This window comes from Boleophthalmus pectinirostris, unplaced genomic scaffold (genome assembly GCF_026225935.1).
Source record: "Boleophthalmus pectinirostris isolate CB_2022bp ecotype Guang Dong unplaced genomic scaffold, ASM2622593v1 HiC_scaffold_20, whole genome shotgun sequence".
Lineage (NCBI taxonomy): Eukaryota > Metazoa > Chordata > Actinopteri > Gobiiformes > Gobiidae > Boleophthalmus > Boleophthalmus pectinirostris.
The window spans coordinates 23,740,105-23,758,021 of NW_026571153.1; the positions used below are offsets into that span (position 1 = coordinate 23,740,105).

At 37.1% G+C, this 17,917-nt stretch overlaps 1 protein-coding gene and 3 pseudogenes across 1 annotated transcript; all 4 read right to left on the minus strand.

Moving 5' to 3' along the window:
* Window positions 1-449: 449 nt before the first annotated feature.
* LOC110175829 (GTPase IMAP family member 8-like) lies at window positions 450-8,521 on the minus strand (annotated as a pseudogene).
* On the minus strand, window positions 4,018-4,135 carry LOC129409920 (5S ribosomal RNA; annotated as a pseudogene).
* A 1,141-nt stretch (window positions 8,522-9,662) lies between the features above and the next one.
* LOC129409696 (GTPase IMAP family member 7-like) lies at window positions 9,663-14,221 on the minus strand (annotated as a pseudogene).
* Window positions 13,535-16,768, minus strand: LOC129409697 (GTPase IMAP family member 7-like). Its single transcript, XM_055156196.1, has 2 exons — window positions 16,762-16,768; window positions 13,535-15,261 (listed from the first exon to the last, which is right to left on the minus strand). Exons 1-2 carry the CDS (start codon window positions 16,766-16,768, stop codon window positions 14,258-14,260), a joined length of 1,011 nt encoding a protein of 336 aa, XP_055012171.1. The 3' UTR covers window positions 13,535-14,257.
* Window positions 16,769-17,917: the final 1,149 nt, after the last annotated feature.

The window sequence follows — 17,917 nt, forward strand, 5'->3', positions numbered from 1 at the left end:
CTGAATATGATATATATTTGTGAAATACAGTTTAATTTTGTCAACTTTTGTCATTAAAAATTATACTTATATAATTATATATAATTAAATATTTCAGAACAACAAATATCCGTTCAATTAATAAAAATAAAGGAAAGTATAAACAGGTTAGATCATATACAATCAGCCTATAATAATAGCCAGGATACAAGGTGGTTACATTACACATCCTAAAAAGGTTATGTGTTTAATTCTTATTTTTTCATCATTATTGTCTAAAATTATACTGCATACTTTGAAATAATATTGTGCAGCAGAGTACCAAATGAGCAACATATACAAAAAATATTGATGATTAAATATATGTGGAAAGCTTGTTTACTAGTCAGTGCTTCATGGAGAGGGTGAGATTTGTGGAATTAATATGTTTTTACAATCTCATTTGTGATATTTTTTGTTCTAGAACAATTTCATCTTTGAAAGAAAATCTTCTTGCCAGGTATGCCCAGTAAAGCTCCTAACAGGATGCCTATGGAAACACCTGCCAGTTTGATCAGGAAACTTTTTTCACCTTCAACCTTTTTCAGCGCCTCATTGGTGTAGTATGTTCCTCCGTTCTTTTGCACAGTTTGCTCGATGGTCTTGAGCAGCTCTTTGACCTGGTGCTGGTTGTTCCTGTACATATCTTGGCTGTTGTTCCAGTATTTATTATCAAACACATGACAGCGACCTCCACATTTCTGAACCAGGGTGCTCAGGGCTTTATTGTCTTCGACCCATTCCTTTATTGTAACCCCCTCTTCCAGCTGATCACCATGAGTGAAGACCAGTGTGGTGTATTTGAGTGCCTCCTCAGAGAAGTACTTGAGCATGAGATCCACCACAGCCTGCTCCTGTTTGGTGTACACCTCCACTTTGAACACCAGCAAAAAAGCGTGAGGTCCAGGGGCACACAGCTCTATACAGTTGAGGAGCTCAGGGCTCAGATCACTGCTTTCTGGGTCTGTGTCAAATAAACCTGGTGTATCAATCAATATTATTTCATTATTTTTGGTTATATCCTCACAGGATTTTGTCCCAGATTTGGAAGAAAAGTTAACCTTAAATTTATTTTCTCCCAAAATTGTATTGCCCAGGCTGCTTTTTCCAAATCCAGTTTTTCCCAAAAGCACAATCCTCCTTGTTTCTAAAAAAGGGGAAAATATTTACATATTTATTTAATTTATTAAAGCTTTTTTTAAAAGTCAACAATACATTCTTTCTCACAACTGCCATAATAACAATGCATTTTCTTATATATTGATTTTCCAGATTGCTTTTTCGGACAGATTGGCAGTGGCCAATCTGCACCATCAGCCCACAGCCTGTTTCTTACTGTTGTTATTGTTCCATCTGTGCAATGGCCTAACAGAAGACTTTTTTGAGCTTTAAATTTTGATTCCTTATCAAAAACATGCAGTGGTTTATAGCACTGTGAAAACAATAAAAGGTAAAATTGTGATCTATGTTATATAGTAACAATTAATACCCCATAGATGTATAATAACTCTCCTCGTTGAAGGAGGGCAGGCAGAATAATTTTTGTAAAGTTTTTGAGTAAGTAATAAGAACCATATAGTGAACCAACCAATCAGTTCTTTGAAAAAAAAAAAAACAACAAAAAAAAAAACATCTATACATTTCCTTTAGATTTGGGTATGTCAACACTATAAACAAATTCCAGTGTTTGAGAGAGGACTTGTTCTGTCCCAATTCATGAAGCATGGATAAATCAGAAAGCAGATTGAAATACTTTTTAAAGTCACCCTCCATTTTATGTAGAGCACTTTTGGTCTTTTCTGTGTCTGTGGCATGAATGACAATGTGTACTTTTTACTTTTTCTTTTATATCGCACAAGACTTTTAAAGGCACACACACCAGTGATACAGATTGGTACCAAACAGACACGCCTTCCTGTTCTTTGTGTGGTGTGTGTGTCTTATGTGTATTTAGGTTTTGTCATTATAGCCAATAATTATTAATTCTTAAAAATAATGGTAAAGAATGAATATGTAATGTCTGTAGCAGGTTTTGTGAAAACATTTTATTAAAACAAACATCAGTGTAAAAGTTGCAAAATATTCCTTATACATTATACAATACAATCTGGTACATTGAAAACATTATTCACATGGATCTTATTCACAACACATCCATCACATTTAACAAGAACAACTCTCTTTAAATTCTTCATCAGTTGTTTTCATGAATTACCGTTAAGTAAAAATCTTCTTTGACAGATTTAATCTGACAATATATTCGTTCTCAGAACTAGTTTCCTTTGCATGATATTTGTGTTTTTCCAATGTGTGACTGGAGGATGATTTTGTTGTGACGTTGCCAGTCACAACACTTTTTGATGGTGATCAAAGTGAGCTGAACAATGAAACACAATTTGAACCAAGATATTCATTTCACACTGCTATTTATTGATTATAATGATTTGTTAAAGTTGATGGTCTAGTGCTATAATTAGACTTCTAGCACATAATGCAACACAACAAAAATCTATTTAAACATCTAACTGAATATTTACAGTGCTACACAGTGCTAACCCACCTCAAGTCTAATTGATATATACAGATATATGTGTCAATCTAAACTGAGTTCTGCACATGATCAGTCTTGGATGGCTCTCCCTGAAAGTGATCAGAAAATGCTGAACCTCATGGCAATTACTTAAATCTGATTGGTCGAAGTGTCTTCCCTGTTCAAGAATGCACCAAACACTTCCCCCTACACACAAAATAGTCCGTACTGAATCCAGCATAGGCTGAAGTCTATTGGCGTCGTCATGTTTGTTTTGGTTTGTTTGGGCACTTCACCTCTAGACTTACACACAAACTGCAGTGATTGGTTGCCCACCACCTGTCAGAACCTATCATGCCAGGGGGGCCAAGATGGATTCTCATGAGTTTCTCACAGATATCGTGAGTATCCATCTGGCTATGCAAGGTTAACACAGTGCAGCACATAAAGAAAATATTTTATTTACTCAAACTGCAGAGGATATTGTAGCTCTTATTTTTTTCAATGTACTCCGTGTAAAAGATGATCTCCTTTTATTGTCTCAGTAAATCCTTCTTTGATACAAGAGCAGTTTGAAATCTTATGTTTTATGTTTACCAGGGCACACTTCTCATTATTATTACAGATCATAAAATGTCTGTATTTTGATGCTTGTTTGTTTGTTTGTTTTTTATCTTTTCAGATAAGGCACCTGTCCCCCAGAAGACACAATCTGAGTGACTAAAGAAGGTAACCAGCCCTGCAGAACACTTTAGGATACATTTTGGATAAAAACAAAAACAAAAGACAGTCCCATAAAGCAGGTATCAATGTACCTGTAGCATTTTGACATTTCCAACATAGATCATTTCTGCTAATACCCATTGTATTTAAAATGTCATTGTGTAGGCTGTGCAATGACAATACAGGCATATCTAATACTGATAGAGAGAAGATAATACATAGTGAGAATTTTGCATTGGATAAATATAGCTTGCACTTCATTACCCCTTAATGTTTGCAAGAACTGTGTCTAACATACTTGCCTCCTCCCATCTCGCTACACACCAACTGCAGAAACTCTCAACCATTTTTTATGCTCTATGCTACACATTTATCACCTCCTGCCTTGACTACTGCAATTGCTTGCTCTATACCCTCCAAACTCCTCAGTAGACTCCAGTACATTCAAAATTCTGCTGCCTGCCTCCTCACCTGCACCTCCTCCTGTGAAGTAAGCAAGTCTTTATTTATGTAACACTTTTCATAGACATTTTTGTCACAAAGATGCTTTACAGAGCATTATTCAGCATTATTAATTCACTCTATACCTGGTGATGGTAAGCTACTATGATAGCCACAGCTGTCCTGGGGCAGACTGACAGAAGCGTGGCTGCCACCATCACTCACGCACACACCACTTTCATACTAAACAATGTGGGTGAAGTGTCTTGCCTAAGGACACAATGACAGTTATTCCCACTTGTGCCCGACTATGGCACCTGATTTTCCCAGCGGTCTCCCATCCAAGTACTAATCAGGCCCGGCCTTCCTTAGGTTCTGAGATCTGACGGGATCAGGCTTTTACAAGCCGGTATGAACACATCACCCCTGTCCTCAGAGATCTCTACTGGTTCCTCATCCCTCATCCAATTCATGCTCCTCACCATTGTGTGCAAGTAGCTCCTTAACCTGGCCCCCGACTACCTCTCTGAGCTCCTCCACCTCCACACCCCCACCCGTGCCCTCCGATCAACTGATGCCACCCTCTTCCCCCACCAGGACTAAAAATAAGACCTTGGGGGATAGGGCCTTCTCTGCTGCCTTCTCTGTTGCTAATCAAACCCTTTGCTCCAAACAAAAACACATCAGAAACTCATCTACACTCACTAAGCTGTAGGCTAATTAAGCTGTAAATGATGATTGTTGATACTTTGAAATAAACAAAATTTTGACACTGATTAATACCGATTTCCAGAGTTTAAATTTAAGACAAATTTGGGAAAATATTGTATGTATTTTCTTTACAACTAAAACTTACTTATAGCATGATGGCATCTTACATCTTACCAATCAATACCAATTACATCTTTGGAGGTATTATTCCTGATCACATATACATAATAACATTAAAACTGCACAGTAAATTTTCTCTCATTGTTCAAGTTGAGGTCTCTTCCTGGTCATTAAAGTTTGTGAAGTCCTGAGGTTCAAGAAATGTAATATCTTCCCCTAGAGGTGCCTTTATAGCTAGTTTAGAGTCTGGGGTAATGAGGAGTAAATTAAGCATAGTAATGTGATTCTTTGTGAAGAGGACTGTAGGAGACGTCTCACCTCCACCACCTCTCAGCAGTCTGTTGGTGTAGCATCTGATTCCATTCTTCTGCTTTGGTTTTAAGTGTTAGACTATTTAATTTCAAATCAATTATGGTTCTCATACAACCTATTTACACGTATGATCTTATTTTCTATGCAGCACTGGAGTCACCTGCTGGCTGATTGTAAGACTACACCTTTATGTAAACATTCTAATATAGTGAGAATTGCTAAATGCCCATGTCTTTAATAAATGGTCCTAGATCTGACTTAAAATTTCTCCCAATCTGCTCTTCCACTATTTTTCTCAAAATGGAAAATACAACAGTGTATTTTTACAAAGTCATGAAATGTCGATCATCATAATAACTTTTTTCCTCAATGTAATGTTCTTTAAAAGCATTTGTAAATTAGATGGTGTCATCACACGATCATTATATAGCCTATATTATAATAATTGAACTGGTTCATAATTGCACCAAATCGGTAAATCTATGAGAGATGGATTGGTATGTTTTTTCCTAGCCATTGGCAATTGTTTAGATTATTTTAACCAACTTATGTAAATTAAATTTACCACAAACTCACCCACACTACAAACCTATAGGAGAGCTGTGAAGTCCCTGTGCAGCAAACAAAATATTGTTGACCCATGCTGGAAATTTAAGGCTGAGGGTGATGTGCTAAAAATGCATTCACCCGTATGTTGACCTGTTTATCTACATGAAACAATAATTACATTAAAATGGGAAACATGTGTCCTCAATCACTCAGACTTTATTTGTTTGTTGCTGTAGAAGTAACAACTGAATCAAATATTTTCTGTGCACTAACATATCCAAAACCAAGTCAAAGTCCTATACAAAGCAATTTATTAAAATTGTATAAAATGATCTGTCAAATAGGCCACACCATTCACACCATAAATCCCAAACAATGTGACACCATTTCAAATGAACAGTGAAAAAGAGAAGAAACTATTCTCTGTGTCTTGGAGACACAGCTATGATGATGATCTGAAAGACAATTCTGAGCAATACTCAATTTTTTTTTTTTTTTTCTTTTTTCTTTTACCCAAACATAAATTTCTTTCCTAGCGCAACTTAAGAAATCCCACAATTCCCAGGAGTGCTCCCACCCCACCAACCATTAAGGGCCAGAAAAATGAAAAGGTGTTTTCTCTGGCCATTTCCTCGACCTGCTGCTCAGACAGGCTGGCGTTCTGTGGTGCTGATTTTATTATCATTTTCTCTTGTTGTAGTTTTTCTTTCATTTTTTCAAGGTTCTCATTGGTGTAGCATCTTCCTCCATTCTTTTGCACAGTTTGGTCAATGGTCTTGAGCAGCTCTCTGACCTGGTACTGGTTGTTCCTGTATAGATCACTGCTGTTGTTCCAGTATTTATTATCAAACACATGACAGCGACCTCCACATTTCAGAACCAGGGTGCTCAGGGCTTCATTATCTATGGCCCATTCCATTATAGTGACCCCCTCTTCCAGCTGATCACCTTGAGTGAAGACCAGGGTGGTGTATTTGAGAGCCTCTTCTGAGAAGTTTTTACTGATAACTTCAGCCACAGACAGCTCCTGTTTGGTGAACCTCTCCACTTTGAGCACCAGCAGAAAGGCGTGGACTCCTTCTGCACACTCAATCATGCAATTAAGGATCTCCTTTTTTAAAATCAGGGGCATTTGAATCGGTATCAAAAAGTCCAGGAGTATCGATTAGCTGCACATTTCTTCCATGCACTGTTTTGATCTCAGACTGACAGACCACTGTTCCAGATGTGGAGGAGTGACAGACTTTAAACAAACTACCATCTTCAAGTATAGTGTTGGCCAGGCTGCTCTTGCCAGCTCCGGTCTTACCCAGAAGCACAATCCTCCTGTCTGCTGCTGTTGGGAAAAATACAGAAAATTACATTATTTTGGTACTTGAACTTGAATCCTTGCTGTATCAGTATGAGTAGCCTGTACAACAGAAAGTAGACACCTTAAGATTCCAGATTAATGTTGTCTTTATAAAAGTAACTTTACATTTCCCCCAAATCTCTCTGATGCATTTTTTCATTGATTTCAAATTCAGAGCTTAAAAAATATGACATAGGTGTTTGTTTCGTTTTCTTACATAGCTATTCATACATGCACATGTGCCTCATTATTCACAATATAATAACATAACATAGCTCAAAATGGAGTGGGAAGCTGAACGGTGGCTCATTTTACCTGCACACTGCTCTTCACCAAACCTCTAGGACACCAACAATTGCATTTTACTTCCAGTTCAATTGATCTCATCAGATCTCAGCAAAAAACTGTTGTTGTATCCTTAGGCAAGACACTTTACCCACATTGCCTACTATGAAAGTGGAGTGTATGTGTGTAAGTGTTGGTGATGGTCAGAGGGGTTGATAGCGCAGATTGGCAGCCTCACTTCTGTTAGTCTGCCCCAGGGCAGCTGGGACAGACTAACAGAAGTAACATCAGTAACTTACCACCAGTGAGTGTGAAGTGAATGACTAATGCTCTATAAAGTGCTTTGGGGGTGTTGAAAGGAACTATATAAATGCAATAATTATAATTAAACAGCTCTACCTTACATTTACTCTATTACAGGTGGTTTTATAGCTCAAAGATATTTAGAAAAACACCCATCTGCCCTGGAACTTGGTCTGGTTTGGTCTCCATGAAGATAAAAAGGTTAATGTCATACTGTGAAACATTCAAGACAAAGCAATAACATCTCAGAAAAGTATTTGTCTGACCCTCCACCAGAAAAGTTACACAGCGCACCTTTAGACCTGTTTTACTTGCGTCCACATGTCACAGGTACAAATATTATTCTGAATATACCTCTGCAGGTTTGTCCTTTTACCTGCTACATTCATGACATGTCTGTGTGCCTGAAGTCAACTACTGTAGGTCGAACTGCTTGTGTATAATGTGCACAAGCAGTTATACAAGATCATTAGATCTTGTATAACTTATGGATTTTTTTTTTTTCACTATGCATTCTGGGTGCTCCAGTTGGATTTCATTCCAGCCACACCTAGTTCAGATTTGATTATTCAAACCATTTTGATTATTCAACCAGATTTGATTATTCAAACATTTTCCTGATACTCCACTGTAAATAAACATCACTTTTCGCAAGTTAGACAGAATGCGGGAGGCGTTCTATTTTTCACGAGAAAAAAGTTGTAAATTAATGTTTCGCAGTTAGCAATTGCCAGTGATGTGCAGAGGAGCCAAAAAAAATTTACCCAAGAGTAACGTTCTTTAAAAAATAATAATACTCAAGTAGAACTACAAAACAGCGATCCAAGAAATGACTCAAGTAAAAGTTAAAAATATATTTGATTTTTCATTATGTTGAAGTAACGTTACTCTTGAGTATACTTTACATGTATTTATTTATTTATTTATTTATTTGTTTGTTTGGTTGTTTTTTTTTTATTTTTTTTATTATTATATCCTCTCCACGCAGTCTAGTAAAAACTTGAAATCGAAAGTAAAAAAAGCCAGCAAGATTACGTTCGCGTGTTGTTTACAGTGTTGACATATTAGGCTAATTCATGTAATGTGATGAATGTAATCTACGTAAAATAAATGTAACAGTAAAAACAAGAATCTTATATGCAAAAAGTGAAAAAAAAGAAAGAAAACTCACCGTCCATGACTCTCTCTCTTCTCTCTCTTTCTTTCTTTCTCTTCACCTCCTGCACGCTGCGGTTACGTTTGCTAAAAGATTCAAGTTAATTTAAGTTTGTTTTTTTGTTTGTTTGTTTGTTTTTCAACTGCTTTGTCTGAGTAACCATGAGACAACCAAATAAGCTATAGTCTGAAATAAGGTCACTCTAAAATACTCTGTTGTCTTGTTATTAACGTTTGAAACCGGTCTAACAAGAAAAATTACCCTTCAATTTTCTGGTATAGCTTTATTTATGTGCATGTGAAATAGAACTGAATGTGCCATGCCAATGTTGTCTCAATGTTGTTTTCCCCATTATATAAGGTATAAAACTATTTGAATTCCACAGTATGGCATTACCGGCCCTATATTACACACTCTTATTACTCTTGTGAGCTTTAAGCCATGTTAGAATGTTGTTACCTTTTCAAATTATATCTGGAGTTGTGTTTTGTTTCATTCACACATGGTTGAGTAAATCCTTTATTGTCAGTCTGTCTACACCTCCAAAATACTCAGTTCCAGCTTGTGAAAGAGGTAGTTCTCAAGTTAACAGCTACATTTGACCTTTTGTTTCTGTAGAGATTTTAAAAAAATAAATAAATAAATACACGCGCGCACACACACACAAAACTCCAGGTATATTTGTGATGAGGAAACAACACTATAACATACATCAGAAAATACAATAATAAGGGCCCTTTGTTGTGGAAAATGTTCTTTTTAAATAATAGACATCCGTTGAAGCATAAAAATAAAAGTTTATTTAATATCTTTGCAAAAGAGAGGCAGAGGACAAGTCGGTTCAATGCAGGGTTGTAACTCTGTCTGAACCAGCGTCAGACTCACAAAACATATATAGGAGTATCTAAGCAAGTATTACCAAAAAGAAAAGGAAACATCTGTGCTGGGTTATGATGCCCCAAAGGATACGCAAGGACAGTTACTCCCTAATATGAGGAGAGCAGCTCTCTTTAAAACAGGATTTAAAACACACAATGAAAACTGTGAATAACTGCACGTAGTAGCAATAGTGGTATTTTCCCATTACACCTTTAAACTGAAGGCTATATCAAGTAATAAAGCTTCTTAGGTGCACCACATGCAATAAAAAACATAAATTTGAATAAATGCAAGACAGGTTTAATGCCACACTAAGAAACATTACAGGCAAAGCAATTAAGTCTCTATGGTGACAGATCCCCCATGCTAATTTTCACCAATGTTTTTTGTGAGACATTAATCATAGAACACATGCAAAGTTCACTGGTTCTTTTATTTGGTCATTTATTCATTTATTTTATTCAGAGGAAATAAAATCACTGTTGTTTTTTGTGATCAGGTTAAAAAAAAAAAAAAAAAAAAAAAACATACTGAAAAACCTTAAATGATTAATGGTACATCAAATAATCACATTGACAACTTATCTGAGACATATCAATTACACAGACAGAATAAAACTGAATTTTACAAAACCATAATGAATCTCTTTACAATGTGTTGTTTTATCCCCTCAGTCGGTTTGTTAAAAATGACACTGTGATTCCATTTGTAATTTATATACTTTTTTTGGAAGCAATAACAATGACATAAGACTGAAATATGAACTGGTGAATTAATAGACGACTCTTGTGCATTGCAGAACACGTTTGTAGAGGTCTAAACTACAAGATTAGCTGTTTTTTTTGTTTTGTTTTTTTGTTTGAAGAGCTACAGATCGACTCTTGTGATGTTTAAGACATGTTATAATGCTTTTACCTCCTCAAAAACATACCTGGAGTTGTGTTTTGTTTCATTCACATGTGTTTGAGTAACTCTTTATTATTTAGTCTGTCTACATCTCCAGAGCTCAAGATGCTGTGTTCCACCTTGTGATGTCATGTAGTGGTAGTTTTCAAGTTAATAGCTCCTTTTACCTTTAGCTCAGTAGAGATTGGCAATTCCAGGCCTGAAATCATCCAGATGATTCAAGTAAAGGAGTCTGGAGTTTAAAAACACAGTGGAGCTCTTATTATATTACCACATGACATCATAAATATACAGGGTTTGTGTGTTAAACCTGTGTGAATGAAACAAAATACAACTCTGGGTATGCTTTTGGTAACATATATCAGTACACAGAAAAATATGGGTCCTTTAAATAATTTTAAGTTGTATTTTTGATCACGATAACTCTTGTCTGTCTTACATGGGCTGCGTCTTGTTGGAGTTAGACCACATGCTACTTTTGAACACTGCTTCTATGGTTTCTATGATGTAATCTAAAGTAGTTTTTATCGGTGTCACTACTTCCTGTACCACCTCCACCACTGAAGGAACCAGCGCCTCATTTGCACCTGGGCCTGACCCTGACATCACTTTACCCCCTCTGAAAAAACTTACCATTTGAGCCATCAGAATATACGAGACAACGGAAAAACCAGCACCAATTAATATATATTTCAGATAGCGCTTTCGTTGCTGTGTTTGTATGAATTTTTGAAGGACTATTTGCTTTGCTTCATCTCTGCTCTCCTCTGCAGAAATGCCTCTCAACTTGCGAATACGTTCTTGCTCTTTTCGAATATCAGCTTCCACTTGCTGTAACTTCGAATTAATGAAGAAGCCATTGTTGTTTTGTTGACACGTCATATCGATTGAACTGAGGATCTCTCTCCTTTGAAACGTGTTGCTTCGATATTCATTTTGCTTGGTGTTTTTCCAGTACTTGTTGTCAATCACATGGCAGCGTTTACCACATTTCCGGACCAATTCGCTCAGCCCTTTGCTCTGAGCCACGAACTCATCAATTTTCATCGTTTCGGGCAGCTGGTCTCCGTGAGTGAAGACTACCGTGGTGTATTTGAAAACCTCATCACCGAAATGCGTCTGAATTTGATCGACGATGGCTTGTTCTTGCTCTGTAAACTTCTCCACCAAAAGTACGAAAATAAAGGCGTGGGGTCCGGGCGAGCATTGGATCAAACAGCTAAATATCTCACACTGAATTTCGTCACTGGAGCGGTCGGTGTTGAAAATACCAGGGGTGTCAATCAATGTCAACTTCAGTCCGTTCACAGTTCTAGTTTGGGCCTGGGAGAATTTAGATCTAGAGTCACTGCTGTGGTTCACGTCGAAAGTTTGAGCTCCGAAAAATGGTGTTGGCCAGGCTGCTTTTTCCACTGCCACTTTTGCCAATCAGGACAATTCTTCGAGTATTTGAGTCTAAAAAATAGATATTAAAAATGTGTATTAGGACTACCAGAAAACAAACTGATTTTAGTTTAATGTAGGCCGTGTCTCCCATATTGCACAAAATTGACTCTTGTGAGCTTTAAATCATGTTATAATGTCGTTATCTTCTCAAAAACATACCTGGAGTTGTATTTTGTTTCATTCACACATGTCTGAGTAATATTTATTATTAATCTGTCTATATCTCCAAAGTTCAAAATGCTCTGTTCCATCTTGTGATGTCGTGAAGTGGTAGTTTCAGGTTAACATATACCTTTTAACTTTATCTTAAACGAGATTGGCAATTCCAGGGCTGAAATCATCTAAATGATTCCAATGAGGGGGTATGGGGTTTAAAAACACAGTGGGAGTACTTCTTGTATTGCCACATGACATCACAAGGTGGAAGGAACAGAGAGTTTTCTGTTTGAAAGAAGAGCTAAGCACAAACACGCAGGGTTTGTGTGTTAAACATGAATGAAAGAAACAAACACAACTCCAGGTATGTTTGTGATGAGGTAACATCATTATAACATGACTTAAAGCTCACAAGAGTCAATTTTGTGCAATATAGGACCTTTAAAACCTGTACTTGTAAAGGAGTATAATTATAGCCAAAGTAATTGTAATTAGTAACATTTTCCAGGCCACATCTGTCTCTGTTCCTTTCTGTACCCACAAACACACACAACCACAGTGGATCTCCTGCTCTGATAGGGCAGAGATCAGAGAATATGCAGACTCTGTTTTAAAAGGACTGCATTAAGTTTTCTTTGAAAAGCCTGATCTAAAATTGAATTATAAAGTAGACTATTTTTCATGCGTACTTTTAACTTTTACTTAAATACAGTTTCGGAAACAATGGGCGACTTGTAACTGAGTACATTATTAGCCAATTAACCGTACTTTTACTGAAGTACAAAATTGCACAGCCCCAAACATGGAAAATGTTAATACCTATAAGGAAATAAGGAATAAGCAACAATACAAAGACTGTACTTTATATTACACTATAATCTAGTAAAAGNTGGGGCAACTTGTTAGCAGTCTCCAGATCTTGGGCTAGTGTGCAATTGGGCATGTTTTGGGTTGATAGGGGAAACCAGAATGCCCACCTAAAGAGCCCACCCAGACATAGTGAGAACATGCAAACTCACCATCTTCCAGTCTGGACTTTTGTCAGCGTCTATGCAATTCAGTGTTATGTTAGGATAAATAATTAAGCTTAGCTGTTATAATCATTTCTATAGTTAATTATTGTACCAAGGTCATTTGAGGATAAGGACTCTGATCACAGCTGTGAGACTCATAGATATATGTCAAGACAAATGCATGATATACCAATCTATCTAATAGCAAACTAACTCAATGGGACAAGAACTACTGATAGGGATGAAGTCATGACTTGTTAGCCAGATAACAGCCCTGGTTGAACTGTGCAATGTGCCAAGAGGCCCGGCTGGCCAGAGCACCAACGAAGAGGCACTAAGTCTAAACCACGGTGTCCTCCCACTATAGTTTGCATATAAAAGTCATTGCATATGTGTAAAACATGAAGTCTGTGCATGGGAATGACAAACTTTATTGATCCACAAGGGAAATTATTTAGTTATTATTTTAGTATGGCTTAATATCTTATTTTCAATATGTTTGAAAACCTTAATACTATGTGCATGTTGATCTTGCTGATTTTGTGAGGCCAATGGCAATAACAGCTTTTTCCTTATTCAAAATGTTCCAGGTTTTCCATTCAAAAACATGCAGATCCAGTTCTGAGACACACTGAGACATATCCCAAGTAAGTTTAATTATAATTTAATAACAACAAAACACAATGATTTAGAATTTGAAGATAAAGAGAAACAGGTCATCTACATTACTTCTTGTAGCGTTCCTCATAAGTGACAGATGGTGTAGGAACATGTCTTGTAGGCTGCTTAGTTTTGCATGCCTTCTCCAAGAGTCCATTCTGTGTGTGATTAGGTGAACACTCCCTCTGAGGAAGGCTACAGAAAGTACTTGAAACAGGTAAAAAAAAGAATCATGTTTTAAGGTTAGTTAAAGGGCCCATATTGTGTAATGTCGTTTCCTCATCAAAAACATACCTGGAGCTGTGTTTTGTTTTATATTTAACACACCAGTCTTGCATATAAAAGGTAGCTGTTAATGTGAAAACTACTGCTAGATGACATCACAAGGTGGAGCAGAGCATTTTGAGCTTTGGAGATGTAGACAGACAAATAATAAAGGGTTACTCAAACATGTGTGAATGAAGCCAAATACAACTTCAGGTATGTTTTTGATGAGGTGACAACATTTTAATATGGCTTAAAGCTCACAAGAGTAAATTTCACATAATATTGGACCTTTAACATGTTTCAGTAACTTTAAAAACTGATTTGCCACCTTCTAATGTTAAAAAAACAAAAACAAATAAAAAATAAACTGTCAAAACCAGAGCTATACGTTCCATCTTTCCGAACCCTACTAACGAACATTAACCCTGCTCTTACTGCCTGATATTTCTAGTGAGTTCTTCAAAAGTCTGCTGCACTGCTTCATTCACGCTGGTTGCTCCACGGGCTGCCTGATAGCCCGCCATTCCCCCTTGCAGTACTCCTCCCTGGACCGTAGACACCACTATATCCCTTGAAATCCCAGATGAACCAGCACTACTATCCAGGTTCTCCAGAGTGGTCCTCACCATATCCACTAGCCCCAAGAAGGCCCCTATTAGTGCCCCTGTTGCTACTCCTGCTAATTTGATCATCAGCACATTGGCGATGCTAGTTCTGGCTCGTGATCTGATTTCAATTGGGGACATTTCGCTGTTTGATGCAGTTTGCCTGATCCTTTCCTCCTCTCTCTCTACCTCTTGCATTACTTTTTGAAATAAATTGTTTGTGTAGTAGCCATTTTTATTCTCTTTAACAACGCTCTCAACTGTACTAAGTATGTTTGCAACCTGAAAGCAGTTACTTCTCATCTTATCTTGACCAGGGTTGTTCCAGTGTTTGTTATCAACTACGTGGCATCTTCCTCCACATTTTTCAACCAAATTTCTTAGCGCCAGATTCGGTTGGACAAAATCTTCAATGGTTTGGTCTGGCTCCAGCTGATCGCCGTGCGTGAATACAACTATGGCAAATTTAAACGCCTCCTTTGAAAAATATTGGGTGATTTTGCTGATCAGCTCCTGCTCCTGGGTGGTGTACCTCTCTACTTTGAGCACGATTAGAAAAGCGTGGGGTCCTGGCGCAGTCTGCGTGAAGCATCGGACTAATTCTCTTTTAAATAGATCTTCGGAAGAGCAGGTGTCGAAGAAGCCTGGAGTGTCAATCAAAGTCACTGGTTTTCCGTTGATGATCCTGGATTCTGCACGACAGAAGTTCTGGTCTGAAACTGCAGCGTGGCCGATGTGGAAAAGCTTTTCTCCCAGAATGGTGTTGGCCAGGCTACTACTCTTCCCACTGCCAGTTTTCCCAAGCACCACAATCCGAGTGGAAGTTTGCGCTAGAAAAAAAAAACAAGATGAATTCAATTTAAAGGTGCACTATGTAACTTTTTGGTTGGGGGTCCGTCCGTGCTTATTTCTATGGCTATGTCTCTGTTCTAATTGGAATGTTCCACTGTATGACATTAAACCACGTCTTCTGCAAAACCAGGTCAAAGCTTGATCTCATCAGATCTCAGCAAAAAACTGTTGTTGTATCCTTAGGCAAGACACTTCACCCACATTGCCTACTATGAAAGTGGAGTGTATGTGTGTAAGTGTTGGTGATGGTCAGAGGGGTTGATAGCGCAGATTGGCAGCCTCACTTCTGTTAGTCTGCCCCAGGGCAGCTGGGACAGACTAACAGAAGTAACATCAGTAACTTACCACCAGTGAGTGTGAAGTGAATGACTAATGCTCTATAAAGTGCTTTGGGGGTGTTGAAAGGAACTGTATAAATGCAATAATTATAATTATACAGCTCTACCTTACATTTACTCTATTACAGGTGGTTTTATAGCTCAAAGATATTTAGAAAAACACCCATCTGCCCTGGAACTTGGTCTGGTTTGGTCTCCATGAAGATAGAAAGGTTAATGTCATACTGTGAAACATTCCAGACAAAGCAATAACATCTCAGAAAAGCATTTGTCTGACCCTCCACCAGAAAAGTTACACAACGCACCTTTAGACCTGTTTTACTTGCGTTCACATGTCACAGGTACAAATATTATTCGAATATACCTCTGCAGGTTTGTCCTTTTACCTGCTACATTCATGACATGTCTGTGTGCCTGAAGTCAACTACTGTAGGTCGAACTGCTTGTGTGTAATGTGATCAGCCTTCATTAGATCTTGTATAACTTATGCATTTTTTTTCACTATGCATTCTGGGTGCTCCAGTTGGATTTCATTCCAGCCACACCTAGTTCAGATTTGATTATTCAAACCATTTTGATTATTCAACCAGATTTGATTATTCAAACCATTTTCCTGATACTCCACTGTAAATAAACATCACTTTTCATAAGTTAGACAGAATGCGGGAGACGTTCTATTTTTCACGAGAAAAAAGTTGTAAATTAATGTTTCGCAGTTAGCAATTGCCAGTGATGTGCAGAGGAGCCAAAAAAAATTTACCCAAGAGTAACGTTCTTTAAAAAATAATAATAACTCAAGTAGAACTACAAAACAGCGATCCAAGAAATGACTCAAGTAAAAGTAAAAAATATATTTGATTTTTCATTATGTTGAAGTAACGTTACTCTTGAGTATACTTTACATGTATATTTATTTATTTATTTATTTGTTTGTTTGTTTGTTTGTTTTTTATTATATCCTCTCCACGCAGAAATCGAAAGTAAAAAAAGCCAGCAAGATTACGTTCGCGTGTTGTTTACAGTGTTGACATATTAGGCTAATTCATGTAATGTGATGAATGTAATCTACGTAAAATAAATGTAACAGTAAAAACAAGAATCTTATATGCAAAAAGTGAAAAAAAAAGAAAGAAAACTCACCGTCCATGACTCTCTCTCTCTCTTTCTCTCTTTCTTTCTTTCTCTTCACCTCCTGCACGCTGCGGTTACGTTTGCTAAAAGATTCAAGTTAATTTAAGTTTGTTTTTTTGTTTGTTTGTTTGTTTTTCAACTGCTTTGTCTGAGTAACCATGAGACAACCAAATAAGCTACAGTCTGAAATATAAGGTCGCTCTAAAATACTCTGTTGTCTTGTTAACGTTTGAAAACTGGTCTAACAAGAAAAATTACCCTTCAAACCGGATTTTCTGGTATAGCTTTATTTATGTGCATGTGAAATAGAACTGAATGTGCCATGCCAATGTTGTCTCAATGTTGTTTTCCCCATTATATAAGGTAAAAAACTATTTGAATTCCACAGTATGGCATTACCGGCCCTATATTACACACTCTTGTGAGCTTTAAGCCATGTTAGAATGTTGTTACCTTTTCAAATTATATCTGGAGTTGTGTTTTGTTTCATTCACACATGGTTGAGTAAATCCTTTATTGTCAGTCTGTCTACACCTCCAAAATACTCAGTTCCAGCTTGTGAAAGAGGTAGTTCTCAAGTTAACAGCTACATTTGACCTTTTGTTTCTGTATAGATTTAAAAAAATAAATAAATAAATACACGCGCGCACACACACACACACACACAAAACTCCAGGTATATTTGTGATGAGGAAACAACACATTATAACATACATCAGAAAATACAATAATAAGGGCCCTTTGTTGTGGAAAATGTTCTTTTTAAATAATAGACATCCGTTGAAGCAAAAAAATAAAAGTTTATTTAATATCTTTGCAAAGAGAGGCAGAGGACAAGTCGGTTCAATGCAGGGTTGTAACTCTGTCTGAACCAGCGTCAGACTCACAAAACATATATATAGGAGTATCTAAGCAAGTATTACCAAAAGAAAAGGAAACATCTGTGCTGGGTTATGATGCCCCAAAGGATACGCAAGGACAGTTACTCCCTAATATGAGGAGAGCAGCTCTCTTTAAAACAGGATTTAAAACACACAATGAAAACTGTGAATAACTGCACGTAGTAGCAATAGTGGTATTTTCCCATTACACCTTTAAACTGAAGGCTATATCAAGTAATAAAGCTTCTTAGGTGCACCACATGCAATAAAAAACATAAATTTGA